Below are 21,402 nucleotides of genomic sequence, written 5' to 3'. Positions count from 1 at the left end.
CATTTTTTTCATCATGCATTTCATGATACCTGCAGACATCCCTTCCACACTTCATTCAGGAATCTGCTCAGATTCCACCTTCTCAGAGGTTTTTCCTGATTATCCTGTCTAAAGAGGCACTCATCCCCTATCTCTCTTTCCATTCTTACTCTTTTTTATTTTCAGAGTGCACTTGTCACTCTCTGATTTAATAATTAAGTGTTATTGGTCTGTCTCCTGCCAGTGGAATGAGCTCAGTGAGAGTAGGGACCCTCTTCTGTTCACTTGGTGTACTAGTAGGGCCTCAGGAAACAATGATTGAACGAATGAATGAGTGAGAAGACTGGGCTCTGGAGTCTGCCACTTACCAGTTAGGGGAACTGGGGCAAGTTATTTAACTTTTCTCAGGTTTAACACCTTCATCTGGAAAACCACAGTAGTAGGAGTTTCTGCATCCTTGAGGGGCTTTGCAGACTAATTAATTAGTATATGTATATGTAAAGAACTGAACACTGTGCCAGGTACTCTAAAGAAAGAAAAAGTCGTTAGTTTTCATCTTTTTCCTTGCTTTTGGCATGTTACATAGGGCAGTTACTGTATGTTTGCAAGGAATATATGTTTACCTTTTAAGGGACTCAGGTAAACCAGAATTCTTTTTTTTTTACTTTTTTCCAGGGGATGCAGAGGGCAACTAATGTCACCTATCAAGCTCACCACGTCAGCAGGAACAAGAGAGGTCAGGTGGTGGGGACCAGAGGTGGCTTTCGTGGTTGCACGGTTTGGCTAACAGGTATGGTCTGGAGAGACAAGCCAGTCTATTTCAAAAGCAGTGGTATAGACAGCCTTGAGCCAGGAGCAAGGATACTTACATTTTGAGCTCTGTTCTTGTATCTGGAGCACCATAATATGTAACTGACAGAGCTGCTTAATAATAACATATTTTCTTTTGGTAATTCCTTTTGTTCTTTACAAAATTGCTGTTAAAGCGGAAAAATCAGAATGCAGCTTAAAACTACTTTCTAGTTGATAACTACCTTACATTCTATAAAATTCTGCATGCAAATAGGACCTGGATTCTGCCTTCAAGATGCTAATAATATAGACCATATGAAGAGAAAGAATGAGTGGTAAAGAATTTCACACAATCAGTTTCTAATGATTCTTCTTTTGCTTTGGCTTCTGATTGATTCTTGTGTTGATTTTCCCAGAATCTCTCTTTGAGAGGGAAAATTGATCCAGGTTTTGGAGGTGGTTTTAAAAATGATGGATCTTTTTTCACTTCAAGGAGTCTTAAATAAAATTTTGTTGCATCTTGCCAATTTACCCATGCTGGAGGACAGAGGGAATGAAAAGTGTCCACTGAATTGAGAAGGAATCTTGAGACTGAAAAGCAAGGCAGGCAGCTCCATATAATCAGTGGATCAGTTTATATTATAGGGTAACTTATTCACAGGGTGGGATCTGGCAAACAGTGATCTGGAAACATTCACAGCTGCACTCTGCACTGCTGAGGGGCCACTGGGACAATTTCATAGTTAACCTAGGGTACGGAGGTACGTGCTTGGAGACAGGAAGTGTATTCCTAAGTCAGGATTTATGAATGGGTAACTAGTCTTCTGGGCCCCAGGAATATATTAGCGAAGGTCTTCATCATTGTTTGGGGACTAACAGAGCATAGAGGCCACCTGGACCTAACGAACATTAAACAATCTATTAACTACAAAGCCTTGATGACAGAGAAGCACCAAGTTGGCATCAGTTATGCCAACAGCCATACAACCCACTAAAATTTATACCTATTTATTTTCCAAATGTGGATGAGGGTCCATTTTCCAGTGTCTTTGTCAACATGGATATTACCCATCCTTAAAACTTTTGCTGATTGCCAAAAAACAGCATTCCCATTTTCTGTTTTTATAAATTGAAAATTTCAACTGTAGATAGGTCTGTGTGTTTCTGTATGAAAGAAGAGAGCATTTTTGAGTTCTTCCCATCTCCTCATTTTTAAGTCTAGATTGATGTTAAATTGTTACATTTATATTGTCTAGGCTTGTGACACATTCTGTTCCAAATCTTAAATTCCCATAGGTGTTTGTATTTGAGTTCTGTAAGTAAATTGATTCAACCTTACTACCTTCCTATCAGTTCTTTTATTACGGCATGCTCACAGGCTCCAGACGTACAGGCTCAGTAATTGTGGCTCACGGGGCTAGTTGCTCCGCGGCATGTGGGATCTTCCCAGACCAGGGCTCGAACCCGTGTCCCCTGCATTGGCAGGCAGATTCTCGACCACTGCGCCACCAGAGAAGCCCCCCATGAGCTCTTTCTTTGAGTCAAGTTTTTATGGTCTGTATTTTTTTTTGTTCAGTGGTTTTTATAAGATGCTTTCCGTTGGATTCTGAATTCCCTGAGTTTTTATGTTGGAGTAATGTTTTAAGAATTCCAGGACAAAGAAAGTATGAACCAAATATATATTTTACCCAGCCAAGTTGTTGTAAAAGACAGGCAGACATTTCTTCTATTAAATGTTGTGACTAATCCAATTTTTTTTCTGCTTCTAAGGAGCTTTCCTTTTTTCATCTGCATGCCTGAAGAATTATTTCTTTTCCTATATTTTCTTTTGTAAGTTTTGCTTTTCTCGTTTAGGCCCTTTTCCTTCTGCAATTGATTTTTGCGTGTAGTGTGAGGGACGGATCCATTTTCTTTTTTTTCCATATGGATAATCAGTTGTCCCAAGATGAGGGTATCCTTTTTCTCTGATCTGCTGTGCCAGCTGTCATAGATCAGGTTTCCACTTATGTGTGGATTTGTTTCTGGGAGCTCTGATCTATTCCACTGGTATACTTGTCTATTGCTCTATTATCGCCACACTGTCTTAATTAACTATATGTTTGTAGAGTCTTGAAATCTAGTGGAGTAAATCCTCTTACCTTCTTCATTAGGAATGTCTTGACTTTTTTTTTTTTTTTTTGGCTCTTTGTATTGTATAAATTTTGTAATAGGTTTAACTAATTCCACCAAAATCCAGTTGGGATTTGATTTGGGATTACATTGTATCTAAAGGTCAATTTGGGAGGAAATTGATCTTTAGAATATTGGGTACTCCTTTTCTTAAACATGGTTTATTCCATTTATTTTACCACTAATCATTCTTATATATACTTTTATCAGATTTTTTTTGGTACTTGCTTTACAGTGTAGGATGTAATCAGTTTCATAAATGTGTATTTGTAAAGAAAATGTGCTCCCCTGATTTGGGCAATATTCTATATATGTTCATCAGATCAAGGTTGTTAATTATGTTGTCAAATTTATAGCCTTCACATTTTTTTTTTTGATATTGTTGGACATGGAAGTCATGATTTCTTTCTTTTTCTTGCAATTCAGTAGCTTAACCAGATCTGTCCAGGTATGGAGTGGTTTGTATGTCATTTTCTTGGAACACTTTTTTCTTACATCTTATTTCAGATAAACTTTCTGGTTTTGTCTTTTTACATTGATTGGTATATGAGTTTCCCAGGGCCACTGTAACAAATCACTACAAACCGAGTGGCTTCAAACAACAGAAGTTTATTCTCTCACAGTTTGGGAACCTGAAATCGAGGATGGTTCCTTCTGTCAGCTCTGGGGAAGAATCTGTTCCATGCCTCTCTCCTAGCGTCTGGTTCTGCTGGCAGTCCTTAGCGTTCCTTGGCTTGTAGAGGTACCACTCCAGTCTCTGCTTTTGCCTTCAGATGGCCTTGTTATAAAGATTTCAGTCACTGGATTTAGTGCCCACCGTAGTCCTGTGTGACCTCATTTTAATTTAACTAATTACATGCACAGAGACCCTGTTTCCAAATAAGGTCACAGTCTGAGGTTCCAGGTGTATGTGAATTTTGGGGAGGACACTATTCAATCTAGTACATTTGGTTTCTCTTTGGTATACCAGTTTTCTTTATCTTAGTTTTGGATTATCTGTCTTGCATTATCTATTAATTTTCTCTAACCACTTTGATTTCCTAGCCTTTTTGTCTACATTCACTATAATCATCTCAGTGAAATTTTCTGTGTCATTAGTTCAGTTTTCAGCAGTGTCTGTTCTTTGTTTCAAATTAAATATATACATAAAATACATACATGTACACATGTGTATATAAGCAGACACTTTAATTGTAGTTTAGGTTATCTTTGTGTTTTTTTAAATTTTTATTTTATATTGGAGTATAGTTGATTAGGTTGTCTTTGTTGTATAAGAAGTTGATGTTTTCAGTTTTTTTTCCCCTGATACTTAGTGTTCAACTGGTAGTTAAAAACAACAATAACAAAGAACAGAAAAACCTAGTCTCCCTAGCCTCCATCTCTTTGTTCAGTCATTGTTGCCATGTAACAAATTACCCAAAACCTAGTGGTGTGAAACAACCATTTTAATTTGCTCACTGTTTTGTGGGTAAGGAATTCAGGAGTGCTCTGCTGGGCGGTTCCCCCCGGGTCTTGCTTGGTTGCAGTCATGCTGGCTTGGGCTCCAGTCATCTAAAGCCACAACTGGCTGGGTGTCTGCAGTGACTCCCCAGTGGATGATGCTGGTCAGCTGGGAGCTTAGCTGGCTAAGGCTATCGACAGGAACACCTACTTCTGATTTCTCTAGCACGGTGGTCTCAGAGTATTTAACAGCTGGCTTCTCCCCAATTAAATATCCAAAGAGAAGCTGAATAGCCTTTTCTGACCCAGTCTTGGAAGTCCTGCTTATCATTTTCACTATATTGTTTTGGCTACAGGCGACTCCTAAGTCCAGCCCAGATTCAAGGGCTGAGAAATACTCTGCCTCTGGGTGTGACAGTGGCAGTGTCACATTGTAAACAAGCTTTCAGTCAATCTTTGGAAAATACTACCTGCTGTACTCATGTTAATATACATTTTTAATGTAGAAACCATATAACACTATATTGATCCTCTTAACATATCATCCTTTTTAAAATTGATTTTTCACTTAGCCTTCTATACTAGCATGTCAAAGTATCAGTACATTAGGTTTCAGTGTTTTATCTCTTGTCTCATAACTATCTTAATTTTTTTTTTTTGAAATATCTATCTGTGTATTTCTATATTTAGATGCGTTGGGTCTTAGTTGCAGCATGTGGGATCTTCGTTGTGGCATGTGGGATCTTTAGTTGCGGCATGCGAACTCTTAGTTGTGGCATGTGGGATCTAGTTCCCTGACCAGGGATTGAACCTGGGCCCCCTGCATTGGGAGTACAGAGTCTTAGCCACTGGACTACCAGGGAAGTACCTATCTTAGTTGTGAATTCTGATACACTCACCAAGGTGGCAAGTGTTAGTGCATAAATGTACTCTCCTTTTCCTTTACTCCTCATCGCTTAGTGACTAAACATTGGTAGAGGAAGGTGAAATGAGGATATTCTTTCAAGGTTAATTATATTATAAATTGGATTCCCAGGTGCTTTTATCATGGTTGCCTTTGGGAGGTGTTGATCCTGGGATATAGAGGTAACTTTCTAATATTTATTTCACTTACTTTTGTCCTTTCTTTTTCTTCCCTCACCAGAAATAATTTGGTCATATAACTTTCTTTTAAAATTGGCATGCAGCTTTAGAATAGTGGTAACAAGAGGACAAAGTGAATATCTACCCGACCATGTGTAATATTAAAATTGGTTAAGCCTTTGTAGCTCAGTGATTCCTAGGATACCTTCGGGGTTAGACAGAAGTTACTAGGAAGATAAATGCTTATTATATTTAAACTACAGATGTTTTTCTAGCTAAGATGTAGTAAAATTTTACAGAGAAATATTAGACAAGAATGTTGCTAAGAGACTGCTCTGAATAATGAAGCCTGTGGTTAAAATTCTTTATTACTTATTCTCCTAACTTTATGTATGGAATCTGTTTGCACTGTTCACTTCTAGGCTTATCGGGAGCAGGAAAGACCACAGTAAGCATGGCTTTGGAGGAGTACTTGGTGTGCCATGGTATTCCATGCTACACTTTGGATGGTGACAACATTCGTCAAGGTCTCAATAAAAATCTTGGCTTTAGTCCTGAAGACAGAGAAGAGAACGTTCGACGCATCGCAGAAGTTGCTAAGCTGTTTGCAGATGCTGGCTTAGTGTGCATCACAAGTTTTATATCACCTTATACTCAGGTATGTGGCTTTTGCGCCATTGCTGTTCTCACTACATATATTGAGAATATGGTGTCAGGCAAAGCAAATAATTTAAACACTGACATGTACTTTGAGGCTAAATCCAAATTAAAACAATTAACCTACGACATTTTTGTGCCGCAACTTCCTGAGTAAATACATTTTTGAAAAGCTTGCTATAACCCACACACCCACCGCCCCCCTCAAAAGTATAACCAGAGTTGTTGAACAAGTCAATGGCCAAATTATTTCAAGTTTGACTTTTCAGTTCAAAAATCCTATAATAAATACTCAACATGTATCAAACACCAGGGAGAACCTTAGGTTTCTTAACATGTGTCCTGCCATGGCTTCTTTGCTCACAATTCTTGAGTTTCATCTTTCATCACACTCTTACTTATTTTAGAGACCATAGAGCACTAATTCACTTCTTTGTATTTCTCTGAAAAAAGTCACGTTGTTTCTCACCACGAGAATTTTGTTTCCCTCTGCCTCGAAGGCCCGCTTCTCCTTCCTCTTAGCCTCGCCTCAGCATCGGTTGACACCGGTTCATGCTTTGAGACTCAGGTTGTGTATTTCTTCCTCCTAAGTCTCTCAGGCTTTGTTGAGTACCTGTCTTTGGTGCCCTTATTATTGTGCCATAGCACATTGTTTTATTATAAATACCAGTTCTTTGGTTGGTGGTGCTAATAGCAGCAGTAATAATAATAATAATGATAATAATAGCAGCTAACGTTGATTGAACACTTACTGTGTACTGGTAACAGTTTTAAAGTGCTTTTATGTGAATTAGCTCACTTACTTCTCATCACCCAGTGAGGAGGGTGGAGGTGAGGACACAGAGGTGTCAGTCACCCCACCTCACACACTCTACATGGCAGAGCAAGGATTTGCACCCAGACAGTGTCGGTGGAACCTGTGCTCTTGCCCACTGTGCTTTGCTGTCTCTAAACCCCACTGGCTCTTTGAAGGCTGGGACTACATCTGATTTATCTTTATAATCTTGATGCCAAGCCCAGATCCTGGAACACAGTAGATATTTAGTATTTGTTAAATGATAGCATAGCCCCTTAGGAAGCCCAGCTATGAAAGAACAGGTGAGTTAGAGTAGTAGTTAAACACAGGGGCTTTGAAGCCAGAAGCAAGAGACTGAAATCTCGCCTCTGCCATTTACTGTTAGGACCTTGGCCGATTTACTTAACCTTCCAAGCTCAGGTAATACCTACCTCGTAGGGTTGCTCTGAGGATTAGGTAAATCATGCACTCACAGCTTTCAGCATAGTGCCTGATGTGTAATAAATAGTAAGTGTAGTAAATAATAGTGCAATTCTAGTACTGTATCATAAATCTGGATGGTTACTTAGACTTTTTTTAAAAACAGAAACAAAATTTGAGCTGTAAGGGTTATAGATAAGTGTGAGACTTAGTGTTAATCACACAGGTTCACTCATGGCAGGAGTCCTAAAGGTTCTTTGAGGACTAGCTGCTTTCCATCTTCCTGAAACACTGGGATTGGTGTCAATATGTCAGTTTAAGGTATCCTGAATAATGAAGTGTATGAGAGAATGAGAGTTGTTAGAGTTCCTGAATTCTTGGATATAAACAGTTTTCATAGTAATATAGTAACAGTGATTTGCTTGCACTTTCTGGGAAGCTTTGCAACTCTTGGAAAAAGAAAGTCAGTAACACCTAATTTGGAGAGCGAGCAGCTGAGACCTGGGTATCTGAAAGGATACGCTGATCTGTTTTTTTGGCTCCCTTGTTTCCATAACATGGAGCAACACTTTTCTTGATCTCACCCCCAAAAGCACTAAGAATGAAAATGAGGTTTGGACTATGCTTAGGTCATGTCAAAATTCATGATAATATTTGGACCAAATCATATATTTTAGGATATGTGTATTCTTCTCTGTCACCACTAACCTTGGGCATCTTGGTTGTAAAAATAAACCTGATAGTTCTTACCCTTGAGGAGAGTCAGTAGGTAGTCTGGTGGGAGCACAGAGATGCGAACAGTTGCAGTGTCGTGAGGCAAGTGATTAGGTACATGTCTATAAAGGTGCTGTGGAAGATTCACAGAGGAAGTGCTGCTTGAAATGCGTCATGAAAGATGAGTCATTTTTCTTGCAGGAGAAAACTATTTCAGAGAGGAGATGCTACAGGATTTGCAAAAGCATGGAAATGTGAGGGACTTAGGTCTTTGGGGAACTGTAGGAAGTTTGTTTTGGCTGCTCTGCCGGATGAACGTGAGGGGAGATGAAGCTCGAGCGATTTGCAGAGGTCTGACGGTGAACTGTGGACTGCTCGGGACTTTGCCCCACAGGTGGTAGAGAGTTTGAGATTGTACTGGGGAATAGTGTCTCTGGTGCCTTTGTATTTTAGTGAGGTCACCCTTAAGGCCTGGAATGGGAAGGGTCTGGAGGTAGGAGACTAGTCAGGAGGCTTTTGGAGTGAATTCAGGTATCGGCCATGGGAATAGAGAAGACGGGGCATATTTGAGGGCTCTTGAGCCTGTAGCGTTAGTGGAACGTGGTGCCCGGGTTGATTGCTGAATTTGGGGGAGAACATGAAGGGTGGTGCTTTCAGAAGAGAAGATGGTATGATTGAGTTAGAAAATATAGGGTAGGAAGGGAGAAGATGACTGTTTGATTTTAGCTGGGTTAGGTTTGAAATGCTGGTGGCGTATCTAGGTGAAGATGACCACTGGGTCATTGGGAAATTGGTTCTGGAGCTCAGGAACGTTGTGTAGAATTGAGATAAAGATTTGGGAATCAGGGGCTTCCCTGGTGGTGCAGTGCTTAAAGAATCCGCCTGCCAGTGCAGAGGACATGGGTTTGAGCCCTGGTCGGGGAAGATCCCACATGCCACAGAGCAGCTAAGCCCATGCGCCACAACTACTGAGCCTGTGCTCTAGAGCCTGCAAGCCACAACTACTGAGCCCACGTGCCACAACTGCTGAAGCCTGTGCACCTAGAGCCCATGCTCTGCAACAAGAGAAGCCACCACAATGACAAGCCCGCGCACCGCAATGAAGAGTAGCCCCTGCTCGCCACAACTAGAGAAAGCTCACGCACAGCAACAAAGACCCAGTGCAGCCAAAAATAAATTTTAAAAAAATTGGGGAATCATTAACTTTATTGTTGAAACCTTGATGAAGTTGAGTGTACAAAAGAGTATATAGAATGAGAAGCGAGTCACAGGTGGAAACTTGGGGAACACCTTCATTTAAAAGGACAGTTGGAATAGTAGAATCATGACTTAATCACTCTGCCAGATACTAAGGTTATAAAACTACTGAAATTATTTCAGTATATTGGGATGAGATCTGTGACAGAGGTGTATGGTGGGTACTCTGAGAACCCAGCGGAAGTGAGACCTCTGTCAGCCTGGACATGGGTAGGCTTCCTGGAGGACTTAGCATGGAGCTGTGCTGTGAGGGGACACATTGCTGTAGCCAGAGGAGAGAGGTGGAGTGTTTTTGGCAGGGGGGGGATGGCAAAGGCATTAGGCCCAAACAGCCTGGTAGACCAGGCAGGTGTTGATTATCAATAGAACATCAGGTGCAAGACTGAGAATGGTGGGGCCAGGTGGAGAAGGCCTGAGGCGTCACACAGAAGCTTGGGTTTTACCCTGATGGTGCTGGGCAGTCTCTGAAGAGTTTAGTGACGTGGTTGAATTTGCATCCTCTGTCATCTGGGGACAGTGTAGAGTGTGGCTTTGAGCAGGTCAAAGCTGGAAGCCAGCAGACTGATTAAAAGGGTGTTGTCCAGGCAAGAAAAATGAGGTTGAACCAGGAGCTAGGGAAGAAGTGCAGACTGGGTTTGTGTAATGTCTAGAGGTAAAATCTGAAGGACTTCGTGACAAAATGCAGGGGGTGGGACGGCAAAGGGAAGAAACAGAACAACTCTGGGGATTCTGGGTGAGTGGTGTCGTCATCCCTTGATGTGGGCAGTATAGGTGGGAATGCAAGCTTGGGAGAAAAGAGAGTGGGTTCAGTTTTACACGTGTTAAGTTTGAGGTACGTGGGAGATCTCCAGGTGGGTGTATTTTGGAGGAAGTTGGAAAGGTGTGTTTACTTTCGGGAGAGGACAGAGTTCAGGCTTGAGTGTTGGTTTATATGCTGTAGTTTACACTGTGAGAGCAGTTGAGCAAAGTGCTCAGGGACCGTGCAGTGTGCGCAGTGGGCTCCTGGTAGAATGTGGGCAACCCCAGTGCCGCAGGGGAGCCTGCACAGGAACGACCAGGGAGTAGCATGATTGCAGTACACAGGGTTAGTAGTATGAAATGTGGCAGAATGGCCTGGAAAGTGCCAGGATTGAGGGAATTTTTGTATGATTTGTTAGCTCATCTCTTTTTAATGGAAGAGGGTGACTTTTACTTGTTTGTTGCCAGTGGAGAAGGAGGAGGTTGAAAATTCCAGATGCAGCAGTGATAATGGATTGAGCAAGGTTCATTAGCAGGAAGGGGATTTTTTTTTTCTTACGTACAATTTTTAAAAGTTACTTTCCATTTACAGTTATTACAAAATATTGGCTCTATTCCCCATGTTGTACACTACATCCTTTAGCTTATCTTACACCTAATAGTTTGTACCTCTGACTCCCCACCCCTATGTTGCCCCTTCCCCCCTCTCCTACTGGTAACCACTAGTTTGTTTAAAAATTTATTTTATATATTTATTATTTTTGGCTGCATTGGGTCTTCATTGCTGCGCGCGGGCTTTCTCTAGTTGCGGTGAACAGGGGCTACTCTTCGTTGCTGTGTGCAGGCTTCTGATTGCAGTGGCTTCTATTGTTGCAGAGCACGAGCTCTAGGCAGGCAGGCTTCAGCAGTTGTGGCTCGCGGGCTCTAGAACGCAGGCTCAGTAGTAGTGGCGCACGGGCTTAGTTGCTCCACGGCATGTGGGATCTTCCCGGACCAGGGCTTGAACCCGTGTACCCTGCATTGGCAGGCGGATTCTTAACCACTGCACCACCAGGGAAGTCCTGTTGTATTTGTTTAGATTCCACATGCAGGTGATATCATACAGTATTTGTCTTTCTCTGTCAAACTTATTTCGCTTAGCACAATGCCCTCCAAGCCCATCCGTGTTACTACAAATGGCAAAATCTCATTCTTTTTTTATGGCTGAATAGTATTCCATTGCAGAGTAGGGGATTTTGAATCCGTGAAGGGAGGAGTGGCAGGAGGGAAGGAGATAAAGGTGGGGGATATAGGTAAATTATATGGCAGAGGGGAGATTGAGAGCGTTCGTGTCTGGGGATTGCTTTTTCTTTTCTTTCTTTCTTTTTTCTGGCCATGCTGCACGGCATGTGGGATCTTAGTTCCCCAACCAGGGATTGAACCCACGCCCCCTGCATTGGAAGCACAGAGTCCTAACCACTGGACGGTCAGGGAAGTCCCTGGGGATTTTCTTTTTGAAATTAGAAGTGTGGCCATCTGATAAGAGTGGAAGTAGGCATGGGTTGAGGGGCCATAAGAAAGGTGGTAAATGATAACATGAGCCATGTGGGGATAGGATGGAGGAAGGTGCAGGGGCTAGCTTTGAAAATGGTGGCACTGCCTTGTCTATAGAATATGAATGTAGAGCCTGCGTTTGAGAACAGGAAGATGAGTGAATCCTCAAGGGAGAACCTAGTTTCAGTTAAGACCAGAAAGAAGAAGAGTTTCACTTACAAAGGAAGCAGTGTTCCAGAGAGAGAGTTTAGGCCGAGCAGTGAAGGTATTAGCAGAGTTGGGGGTTAGGAGCCATGCAGAAAAGTAAAGTTTTGGGAATGCTAGAGATGTGTAGTGGCTGCAGGGCTTTGTATTTGGCAAGTGAATAAACTAGCCTCAGGGGTCTGAATGGATCCCTTGTGAAGTTCCTTTCACGCTGGCTCAGGATGAGGTTGAGCCTGTTAAGAGAGAGGCCTGATGACGTCTGCATTTAAGCTGGGCTTTGGCTCAGCTTCCTCTTAAAATTTAGGTGAAAGTTTTTATGGGGCATCCATTGTTCTCCCTCCTGGAACTTGCCAATATCTCAGATTTTAGAATAGCAGGCCTTTTGAGGATACGGGGAGGGGGAAGGGTAAGCTGTGACAAAGTGAGAGGGTGGCATGGACATATATACACTACCAAACATAAAATAGATAGCTAGTGGGAAGCAGCTGCATAGCACAGGGAGGTCAGCTCAGTGCTTTGTGACCACCTAGAGGGGTGGGATAGGGAGGGTGGGAGGGAGACGCAAGAGGGAGGGGATATGGGGATATATGTATATGTATAACTGATTCACTTTGTTGTAAAGCAGAAACTAACACACCATTGTAAAGCAATTATACTCCAATAAAGATGTTAAAAAAGATAAATAAATTTTAAAAAATCCTTAATGAAGAATGGGTGTGTTAATCTAATAATTTCTTGGGTTTATTTTTTTTCAGTTTATATTTTCAAAATATAAATTAAACTTTGTGTATTTTCCACTAACACAGCTGAAAAGCACTTTTACTTGTCCTTGACATTAATATAGTACCCTTGATTCATATGAGCACTCTTTATTATGTTTCTGTATGTGCCTTTTTTCTAAGGATCGCAACAATGCAAGACAAATTCATGAGGGCGCAAGTTTACCTTTTTTTGAAGTGTTTGTTGATGCTCCCCTGCATGTTTGTGAACAGAGGGATGTCAAAGGACTCTACAAAAAAGCACGGGCTGGAGAAATTAAAGGTAAGTAATATTTTTTTCCGAGTTTGTCTTTCCTTAGATGTTTCATCTTACTATATCTGAGACTGATAATCTTTTCTAAGAGATGGAAGTTTTCAGACAACTTGGAGCTCCCTGAGAAGAGAAAGCAGGTCTTGTTACACTGTTGTATCTCTCAGGCCTACCAGTAGTACCTGGCACTGTGTACACTCAGTATCATCGATCAGGTTGAAATCCTACTCACAAGGCAGTTTTAGAGGATTGGGACTTTGGGAAGCCTATTTGGTATAATTAGGTACCTAGCATTAGATTGGCTATTAGTTGGATAGTTGCTGCCACTTCTGTTCTCTTTGTTCCAGTGAAAATGTAGGGCATTCTATAGCTACTGGGAAAAATGCCTGAATTATAAGCATCTTGAGAGCAAGGAAAATGTCTCATTCTTATTTATATCATAGTGCCTGGAATGGTCTGAAATTCATTCTATGTATGATTGTTGCATTAGATTAAATTAACATATCTGTGATTTTATCAAAGTACATACAGCTTGTGGTTTTGATTTTATGGTCTGCTCCCAGAGTTTCAACTATGATGAAAATTTGGACATAGAAAGAGACATTTAGAACCCGTTCTGCTGTCGCCCTTGATACCAGTCATTCTGTTTATCTTTTAGACATCCTTTGACATTAGCCCTGGTCTATTACCGGTATTATTATTAACAGTAACAGAGGGCATGCCAGCATAAGAAAAATCAAAGATAGGTTCAGCATTGTTTGGGATCAATTCATGCCCCTAACTTTTGTTTGCCTTCCCAGCAGGGAGTGTGATAGCCTCAGACTCCCAGGAGCTCTATGAAGTGTAGATTTTGGCACCAGCTTCTGGCCCTAGAAAGGAAAAGGTGGAACAGGAAGGAAAATGCTTGTTATTCTGGGCTCTTCTGTTTGGACCTGGGAGCCCATTAGCAGTTGGGGCAAGTTCCACTGGCCGTGGTGAATCTGGTTCCTTGGGCAGGGCTCGTATCCAGTCTTACCATCATGGAGACTCAGGTTTCACCCATTAAGCCTGTACTTTCTTGACTCAGTGAGAATAAGCTGCCTGACCTGAATAATATATGACAACAGGAGGGAAAACAGTTTATCCATTTAATTTCTAGGTCACCCTCTCTCTGTTGACGGCCAGTGTGCACTTCTGTTTTTTGTAATAGAGATTTGCAAAGAGAAGCAGAACAGTGTGTCCAGGATCCTGAAGTCTGAATCTTTTGCTTGTTTTAACTGTACTTGGTTTTGTTGTTTTTGCAAGGATGGATTGGTGAGGGAGGTAGATTTGTTTGCTCAGCTGGAGTAAGCACCCTGTGAGCCAGGACAACATCTTTACCATTTCTGTATTTTTAGAATTTAGCACGGAGCATGGCCCAAAGCATAATACTTGGTACACACACACAGTAAATGCTTGTCGAATGGATTAGAAGGTGGAGTGGAAATTGGATGTTCAACACTTTGATCAATGCTTTCTATCTGCAGGGTTTATATCTGGTGCTGGGGATGTAAAGATGAATAATAAGACTGAATCCAAAATACCTTGAGTCACTTACAGTTTGCATTCTGTATCTGGGAATGTGCTTGTATTCGTTCAGTTTTCTATGTTTTACTTGTTTACCAGGTGTTTCTTAATTCCTTTGAATAGACATTGATAAAATGTTCTTAGGTTAATGTATACCTGTGTGCATGTGTGTACACACATTTATTTATTTTAGGTTTGCCATGGTTCTAGAGTTCCTGACTGGACAGTTTTCAAAATCATTTACTCATTGTAAGAATGGTGCTTAAAAAGTTTCCTACCAATGCTATTTCAGAGCCCTGATGGTAAACATTTCAGGGACAGGTGGGATTGCATACATTCAGCAGACTTCAGGCTTTTATATGGCATTTACTAAAGTGTAAATACATGCCTGTGTCAGCTACTCTAATACCTAGATTATTTTCATGAGTAACGCTCAAGTAGTTATTATTTACTTAAATATAAACGTTTTTCTCACAGTATACATTTACTGTAAAATCACTTATGGGCTAAATTAACTAGGAAGAGACTTCCTGGGCTTTTAAAACGTTAATCCAAGTCTTCTAACACAGTGATCCTCAAAGCTTTGCTGCACATAAGCATTATCTGGTGGGACTTAAACAATCTAGTGCCAAGGCTGTACCCCAGACCATTGAAACCAGAATCTCTTAAGGGTGGGACCCAGTGATTCCAGCGTGTAGCTACACTTGAGAATCAGAGCTTAAGAACTAGTGTTTTAACCAGGTTTGTCTTTTCCCCACCCATTTTATTGTGACTCACCACTAATACTGCTGGGAATATTGGTAATGCAAAAATTTCTTCTTGGGTTCAGGACTTCATGTGATACTTAAAAATATGAAATAGAAAAAAAATGAAATAGATGGGCTGTAGACTTGTAGTGTTTATTTTAAAGCTTTTTAGTAATGATTTTAAGTTCATGTTTACCATCCTAACCCAAGAATGACTTGGCATTCCAAGGCAGACAGATCTCGAATGACTTAGGTATGGAATAATATGAAAGATAGGAATAGCATATCTTTAGCTCAGCCAGCCTATTCTGTGGTTAACATCATGTGTTCTTTCTCCTCTAGGCAGTTACACGGTAGCACATATACAGATAGGGAAAATCTAAATAGTGGTTAATATCTAAATTGGTTACATTTGATTGTGGAACATTTTTGGTGATACAACAGGATTCCTTACTTATGTTCTGCTGAAGCTAATAGTAGTTAATCTGTCTTGCCTGAACACTTAATGTGATGGCAGAAGAACCCTGCAGAGCTTCAATTCGGCTGTAGATAATCCTGGTGAATATACTGGACAGATTGACTTGGCGTTGGTTTTTGCGCTGAGGGAGAAAAAATCTTGTCAAGTTTGGTTTTATGCCCAAGGTTTAGGCACTATATCCTGTGTTCCTGTGGAGAAATTGGATGCTCTGGATTACTTGGTATTCATTTCTGTTTTCTTCACAGGCACTGTAGGCATTTACTTAACAGAAAAAAGGAAGGGTGATAGAAATATCATCAATCTTCAGTATTTGAAGATTCCAGATTTGCAAATGTGCCTACTCACTAAAATTTATTTGTTACCCCACATCCATATACCCACAGTGCTTTGGCTGTCGCTTGTAGACACACACAGAGCAGCAAAATTTTAGTCACCCAGAATATACATTCCCAGCTGAAGTTGAACAAGGCTTTTGTGTTTCAGCTCTCATACTGTAAAGAAGTGTCCTTTTGGTGGCCTGTTTAGTGCCATGTGTTTTGCTTTTTTTTTTTTTTTCTTTTTGTTGGTGATTTTGCTGTTTAAAATGGCCCCCCGGCACAGTGCTGAAGTACTGTCCAGTGTTCCCAAGTGCAGGAAGACTGACCTGCCTTGTGGAGAAAATACATGTGTTAGATAAGCTTTGTTCAGACATGAGTTCTGGTGCTGTTGGCCATGAGTTCGGTGTTAATGAATCAGCACTATATATGAAATAAGGTGTCTTTAAACAGAAACACTCATAAAACAAATATATTAATTGGTTGATAAAAATTTGGTGACTAGAGGCTCACAGGAAGCCAAACCCACATTTCTCCTAGAAGCAGTGGTTCAGTATTCACTAATTTTGTGTGTGTGGCAACGTATTGAAGAGAACTACTGCGAATAAGAAGGATCGACTGTTTGTGTTCAAAGAAGAAACAAAAGTTTAATTAGAAATCTCCTCCCAGGAAAGAAGTTTCAATATTATAGCCCCGTAACTTAGAAGGGGCAGCATAAATATGAACTTCAGCATAGCAGAGACTTGCACTGAGGAAACAAACCTGTTTTAATTTCCACTCCCTCTATTATCTTTTACCTTTTATAGGTTTCACTGGGATTGATTCTGAATATGAAAAACCAGAGGCCCCGGAATTGGTGCTGAAAACAGACTCCTGTGATGTAAATGACTGTGTCCAGCAGGTTGTGGAGCTTCTACAGGAACGGGTAAGCAGAGGTCCATGAGGGGATCCCCAGAGAATAATTACATCCATCTCATAACATTCCCCCTCCAAAAAAGGGTGGTGGTAATATGGAGTAACATTTGTTTCTTTTTTGTGGTACGCGGGCCTCTCACTGTTGTGGCCTCTCCCGTTGCGGAGCACAGGCTCCGGATGGGCAGGCTCAGCGGCCATGGCTCAAGGGCCCAGCCACTCCACGGCATGTGGGATTTTCCTGGACCGTGGCATGAACCCGTGTGCCCTGCATCGGCAGGCAGACTCTCAACCACTGCACCACCAGGGAAGCCCTGTTTGGTTTTTTTGATGTTAGTTGTGTGAGTTCTTTGTATATTTTGGATATAAACCCCTTACCAGCTATATCATTTGTGAATATCTTCTCCCATTCAGTAGGTGGCCTTTTTGTTTTGTTGATAGTTTCCTTTGCTGTGCAAAAGCTTTTTAGTTTGATGTAGTCCCATTTGTTTACTTTTACATTTGTTTCCCTTGCCTGAGGAGACATAGCCAAAAAAAAATACTATTAAGACCAAAGAGCATACTACCTATGTTTTCTTATAGAAGTTTTATGGTTTCAGGTCTTACATTTAAGTCTTTAACCCATTTTGAATTTATTTTTGTATATGGTGTGAGAAAGTAGTCCCAGTTTGATTCTTTTTTTTAAAATTAATTAGTTAATTATTTTTCTCTCTCTCTCTCACACACACATACACACACACACAGAGTATTTTATTTTTACAAGAGATAAATAGACTGACACCAAGCATTGTAAATGGATGACCACAACAAAAGTAACAATGATTGTAATTACCAAACATGAAACACACTCATACTATGTCATAATATTGACATTCAGTCCAGTAATCCTCCACTGTAACAGCTCCTTTACTTTGCAGTGAAAATTGATTTGAATATTTTTTGCCTCTGAGTCCTTGTGGGATTTTTTTTAATTCAAACAGAAAGTCACAAAAATTATAATCATCCTCATCAGTTCACTCAGTCCCATGTAATTAATTTTTTTTTTCATCTTGATCTTTTGTTAGCACTTTTATGAGTTCATCAGTTTTTCATTAGAGTTCTGAAAATGCTTATTCATTCAGTTCAGCAGTACAGTCAGTTACCAGAAACCTGTACTTGTAAGAGTCTTTTCCATGAATTCCTTGAAAATGAAACCCTTTTATAGGAACATTTTTGCAAAAGCATCAGAGTACACCCAGAACTGTCTGTAAATGACAAAAGACTTAAAAATGACCATGGTTAAAGATTTGAGGAAAGTTCATAATAATGCAATTGACAAGGAAATTTAGTTATTTCTGAAATATACATTTTAAAGTAATAACTAGAATTATGACTTATAACATTATACCAGAACATATAAGATTTTTAGAAATTTCATGTAATGTCTGAAACATTTATATTAACATATTTCCATACAAATAACCCAATGAAAGTTTAGTGTTAGTTGTTTTGTTTGTTTTTTTATACTGCCGGTTCTTATTAGTCATCAATTTTATACACATCAGTGTATACATGTCAATCCCAATCGCCCAATTCAGCACACCACCATCCCCACCCCAACGCAGTTTTCCCCCCTTGGTGTCCATACATTTGTTCTCTACATCTGTGTCTCAACTACTGCCCTACAAACCGGCTCATCTGTACCATTTTTCTAGGTTCCACCTACATGCATTAATATATGATATTTGTTTTTCTCTTTCTGACTTCCTCCACTGTGTATGACAGTCTCTAGATCTATCCACGTCTCAACAAATGACTCAATTTCGTTCCTTTTTATGGCTGAGTAATATTCCATTGTATATATATACCACAACTTCTTTATCCATTCATCTGTCGTTGGGCATTAGTGGGATTGCTGGATCATATGGTAAATCTATTTTTAGTTTTTTAAGGAACCTCCATACTGTTCTCCGTAGTGGCCGTATCAATTTACATTCCCACCAACATTGCAAGAGGGTTCCCTTTTCTCTGCACCCTCTCCACCATTTGTTGTTGGTAGACTTTCTGATGATGCCCATTCTAACTGGTGTGAGGTGATACCTCATTGTAGTTTGTTTTTTTTTTTTTTTTTTGGTGGTATGTGGGCCACTCACTGTTGTGGCCTCTCCCGCTGCAGAGCACAGGCTCTGGACGCTCAGGCTCAGTGGCCATGGCTCATGGGCCTAGCCGCTCCACGGCACGTGGGATCTTCCCGGACTGGGGCACGAACCTGCGTCCCCAGCATCAGCAGGCAGACTCTCAACCACTGTGCCACCAGGGAAGCCCCTCATTGTAGTTTTGATTTGCATTTCTCTAATAATTAGTGAGGTTGAGCAGCTTTTCATGTACTTCTTGGCCATCTGTATGTCTTCTTTGGAAAAATGTCTATTTAGGTCTTCTGCCCATTTTTGGATTGGGTTGTTTGTTTCTTTAATATTGAGCTGCATGAGCTGTTTATATATTTTGGAGATTAATCCTTTGTCTGTTGATTCGTTCGCAAATATTTTCTCCCATTCTGAGGGTTGTCTTTTTGTCTTCTTTATGGTTTGTTTTGCTGTGCAAAAGCTTTGAAGTTTCCTTAGGTCCCATTTGTTTATTTTTGTTTTTATTTCCATTACTCTAGGAGGTGGATCAAAAAAAATCTTGCTGTGATTTATGTCAAAGAGTGTTCTTGCTATGTTTTCCTCTAAGAGTTTTATAGTGTCCAGCCTTACATTTAGGTCTCGAATCCATTTGGAGTTTATTTTTGTGAATGGTACTAGGGAGTGTTCTAATTTCATTCTTTTACATGTAGCTGTCCAGATTTCCCAGCGCCACTTACTGAAGAGACTGTCTTTTCTCCGTTGTATATCTTTGCTTCCTTTGTCATAGATTAGTTGACCATAGGTGTGTGGGTTTATCGCTGGGCTTTCTATCTTGTTCCATTGATCTCTTTTTCTGTTTTTGTGCCAGTACCATATTGTCTTTTTTTTTTTTTTTGCGGTATGCGGGCCTCTCACTGTTGTGGCCTCCCCCGTTGCGGAGCACAGGCTCCGGACGCGCAGGCTCCGGACGCGCAGGCTCAGCGGCCATGGCTCACGGGCCCAGCCGCTCCGCGGCATATGGGATCCTCCCAGACCGGGGCACGAACCCGTATCCCCTGCATCGGCAGGCGGACTCTCAACCACTTGCGCCACCAGGGAGGCCCCCATATTGTCTTGATTACTGTAGCTTTGTAGTATAGTCTGAAGTCAGGGAGTCTGATTCCTCCAGCTCTGTTTTTTTCCCTCAAGACTGCTTTGGCTAGTTGGGATCTTCTGTGTCTCCATACAAATTTTAAGATGATTTGTTCTAGTACTGTAAAAAATGCCCTTGGTAATTTGATAGGGCTTGCATTGAATCTGTAGATTGGTTTGGGTAATATATTCATTTTCACAATATTGATTCTTCAAATCCAAGAACATGGTATATCTCTCCATCTGTTGGTATCATCTTTAATTTCTTTCATCAGTGTCTTATAGTTTTCTGCATACAGGTCTTTTGTCTCCCTACGCAGGTTTATTCCTAGGTATTTTATTCTTTTTGTTGCAGTGGTAAATGGGAGTGTTTCCATAATTTCTCTTTCAGATTTTTCATCATTAGTGTATAGGAATGCAAGAGATTTCTGTGCATTAATTTTGTATCCTGCAAGTTTACCAAATTCATTGATTAGCTCTAGTAGTTTTCTGGTGGCATTTCTAGGATTCTCTATGTATAGTGTCATGTCATCTGCAAACAGTGAGAGTTTTACTTCTTCTTTTCCAATTTCTATTCCTTTTTTTTCTTTTTCTTCTCTGATTGCCGTGGCTAGGACTTCCAAAACTATGTTGAATAATGGTGAGAGTGGACATCCTTGTCTCGTTCCTGATCTTAGAGGAAATGCTTTCAGTTTCTCACCATTGAGAATGATGTTTGCTGTGGGTTTGTTGTATATGGCCTTTATTATGTTGAGGTAGGTTCCCTCTATGCCCACTTTCTGGAGAGTTTTTATCATAAAAGGGTGTTGAATTTTGTCAAAAGCTTTTTCTGTATCTATTGAGATGATCATCTGGTTTTTATTCTTCAATTTGTTAATATGGTGTATCACATTGATTGATTTGCATATAATGAAGAATCCTTGCATCCCTGGGATAAATCCCACTTGATCATGGTGTATGATCCTTTTAATGTGTTGTTGGATTCTGTTTGCTAATATTTTGTTGAGGATTTTTGCATCTATATTCATCAGTGATATTGGTCTGTAATTTTCTTTTTTTGTAGTATCTTTGTCTGGTTTTGGTATCAGGGTGATGGTGGCCTCATAGAATGTGTTTGTGAGTGTTCCTTCCTCTGCAACTTTTTGGAAGAGTTTGAGAAGGATGGGTGTTAGCTCTTCTCTAAATGTTTGATAGAATTCACCTGTGAGGCCATCTGGTCCTGGACTTTTGTTTGTTGGAAGATTTTTAATCACAGTCTCAATTTCATTACTTGTGATTGGTCTGTTTATATTTTCTGTTTCTTCCTGGTTCAGTCTTGGAAGGTTATACCTTTCTAAGAATTGATCCTTTTCTTCCAGGTTGT

At 40.5% G+C, this 21,402-nt stretch overlaps 1 protein-coding gene and 1 non-coding gene across 5 annotated transcripts in view; one reads left to right on the top strand and one right to left on the bottom strand.

The window, feature by feature from the left end:
• Window positions 1-21,402, top strand: part of PAPSS1 (3'-phosphoadenosine 5'-phosphosulfate synthase 1) — a 109,443-nt gene that overhangs the window by 12,679 nt on the left and 75,362 nt on the right. For all 4 annotated transcript variants that reach the window (XM_060104579.1, XM_060104607.1, XM_060104597.1 and 1 more), the window contains 4 exons: window positions 655-769; window positions 5,886-6,121; window positions 12,685-12,823; window positions 16,701-16,819. In XM_060104579.1, the coding sequence (XP_059960562.1) occupies window positions 655-769; window positions 5,886-6,121; window positions 12,685-12,823; window positions 16,701-16,819 (609 nt within the window). The remainder of the gene's footprint in view (window positions 1-654; window positions 770-5,885; window positions 6,122-12,684; window positions 12,824-16,700; window positions 16,820-21,402) is intronic.
• On the bottom strand, window positions 5,171-5,243 carry TRNAG-CCC (transfer RNA glycine (anticodon CCC)). The gene has a single exon. It is a non-coding gene; the product is annotated as a tRNA-Gly (tRNA).

Source organism: Mesoplodon densirostris, chromosome 1, assembly GCF_025265405.1.
Source record: "Mesoplodon densirostris isolate mMesDen1 chromosome 1, mMesDen1 primary haplotype, whole genome shotgun sequence".
NCBI lineage: Eukaryota > Metazoa > Chordata > Mammalia > Artiodactyla > Ziphiidae > Mesoplodon > Mesoplodon densirostris.
The sequence above is the reverse complement of the archived record's forward strand: the minus strand, read 5'-3'. Positions and strand labels throughout refer to the sequence as shown.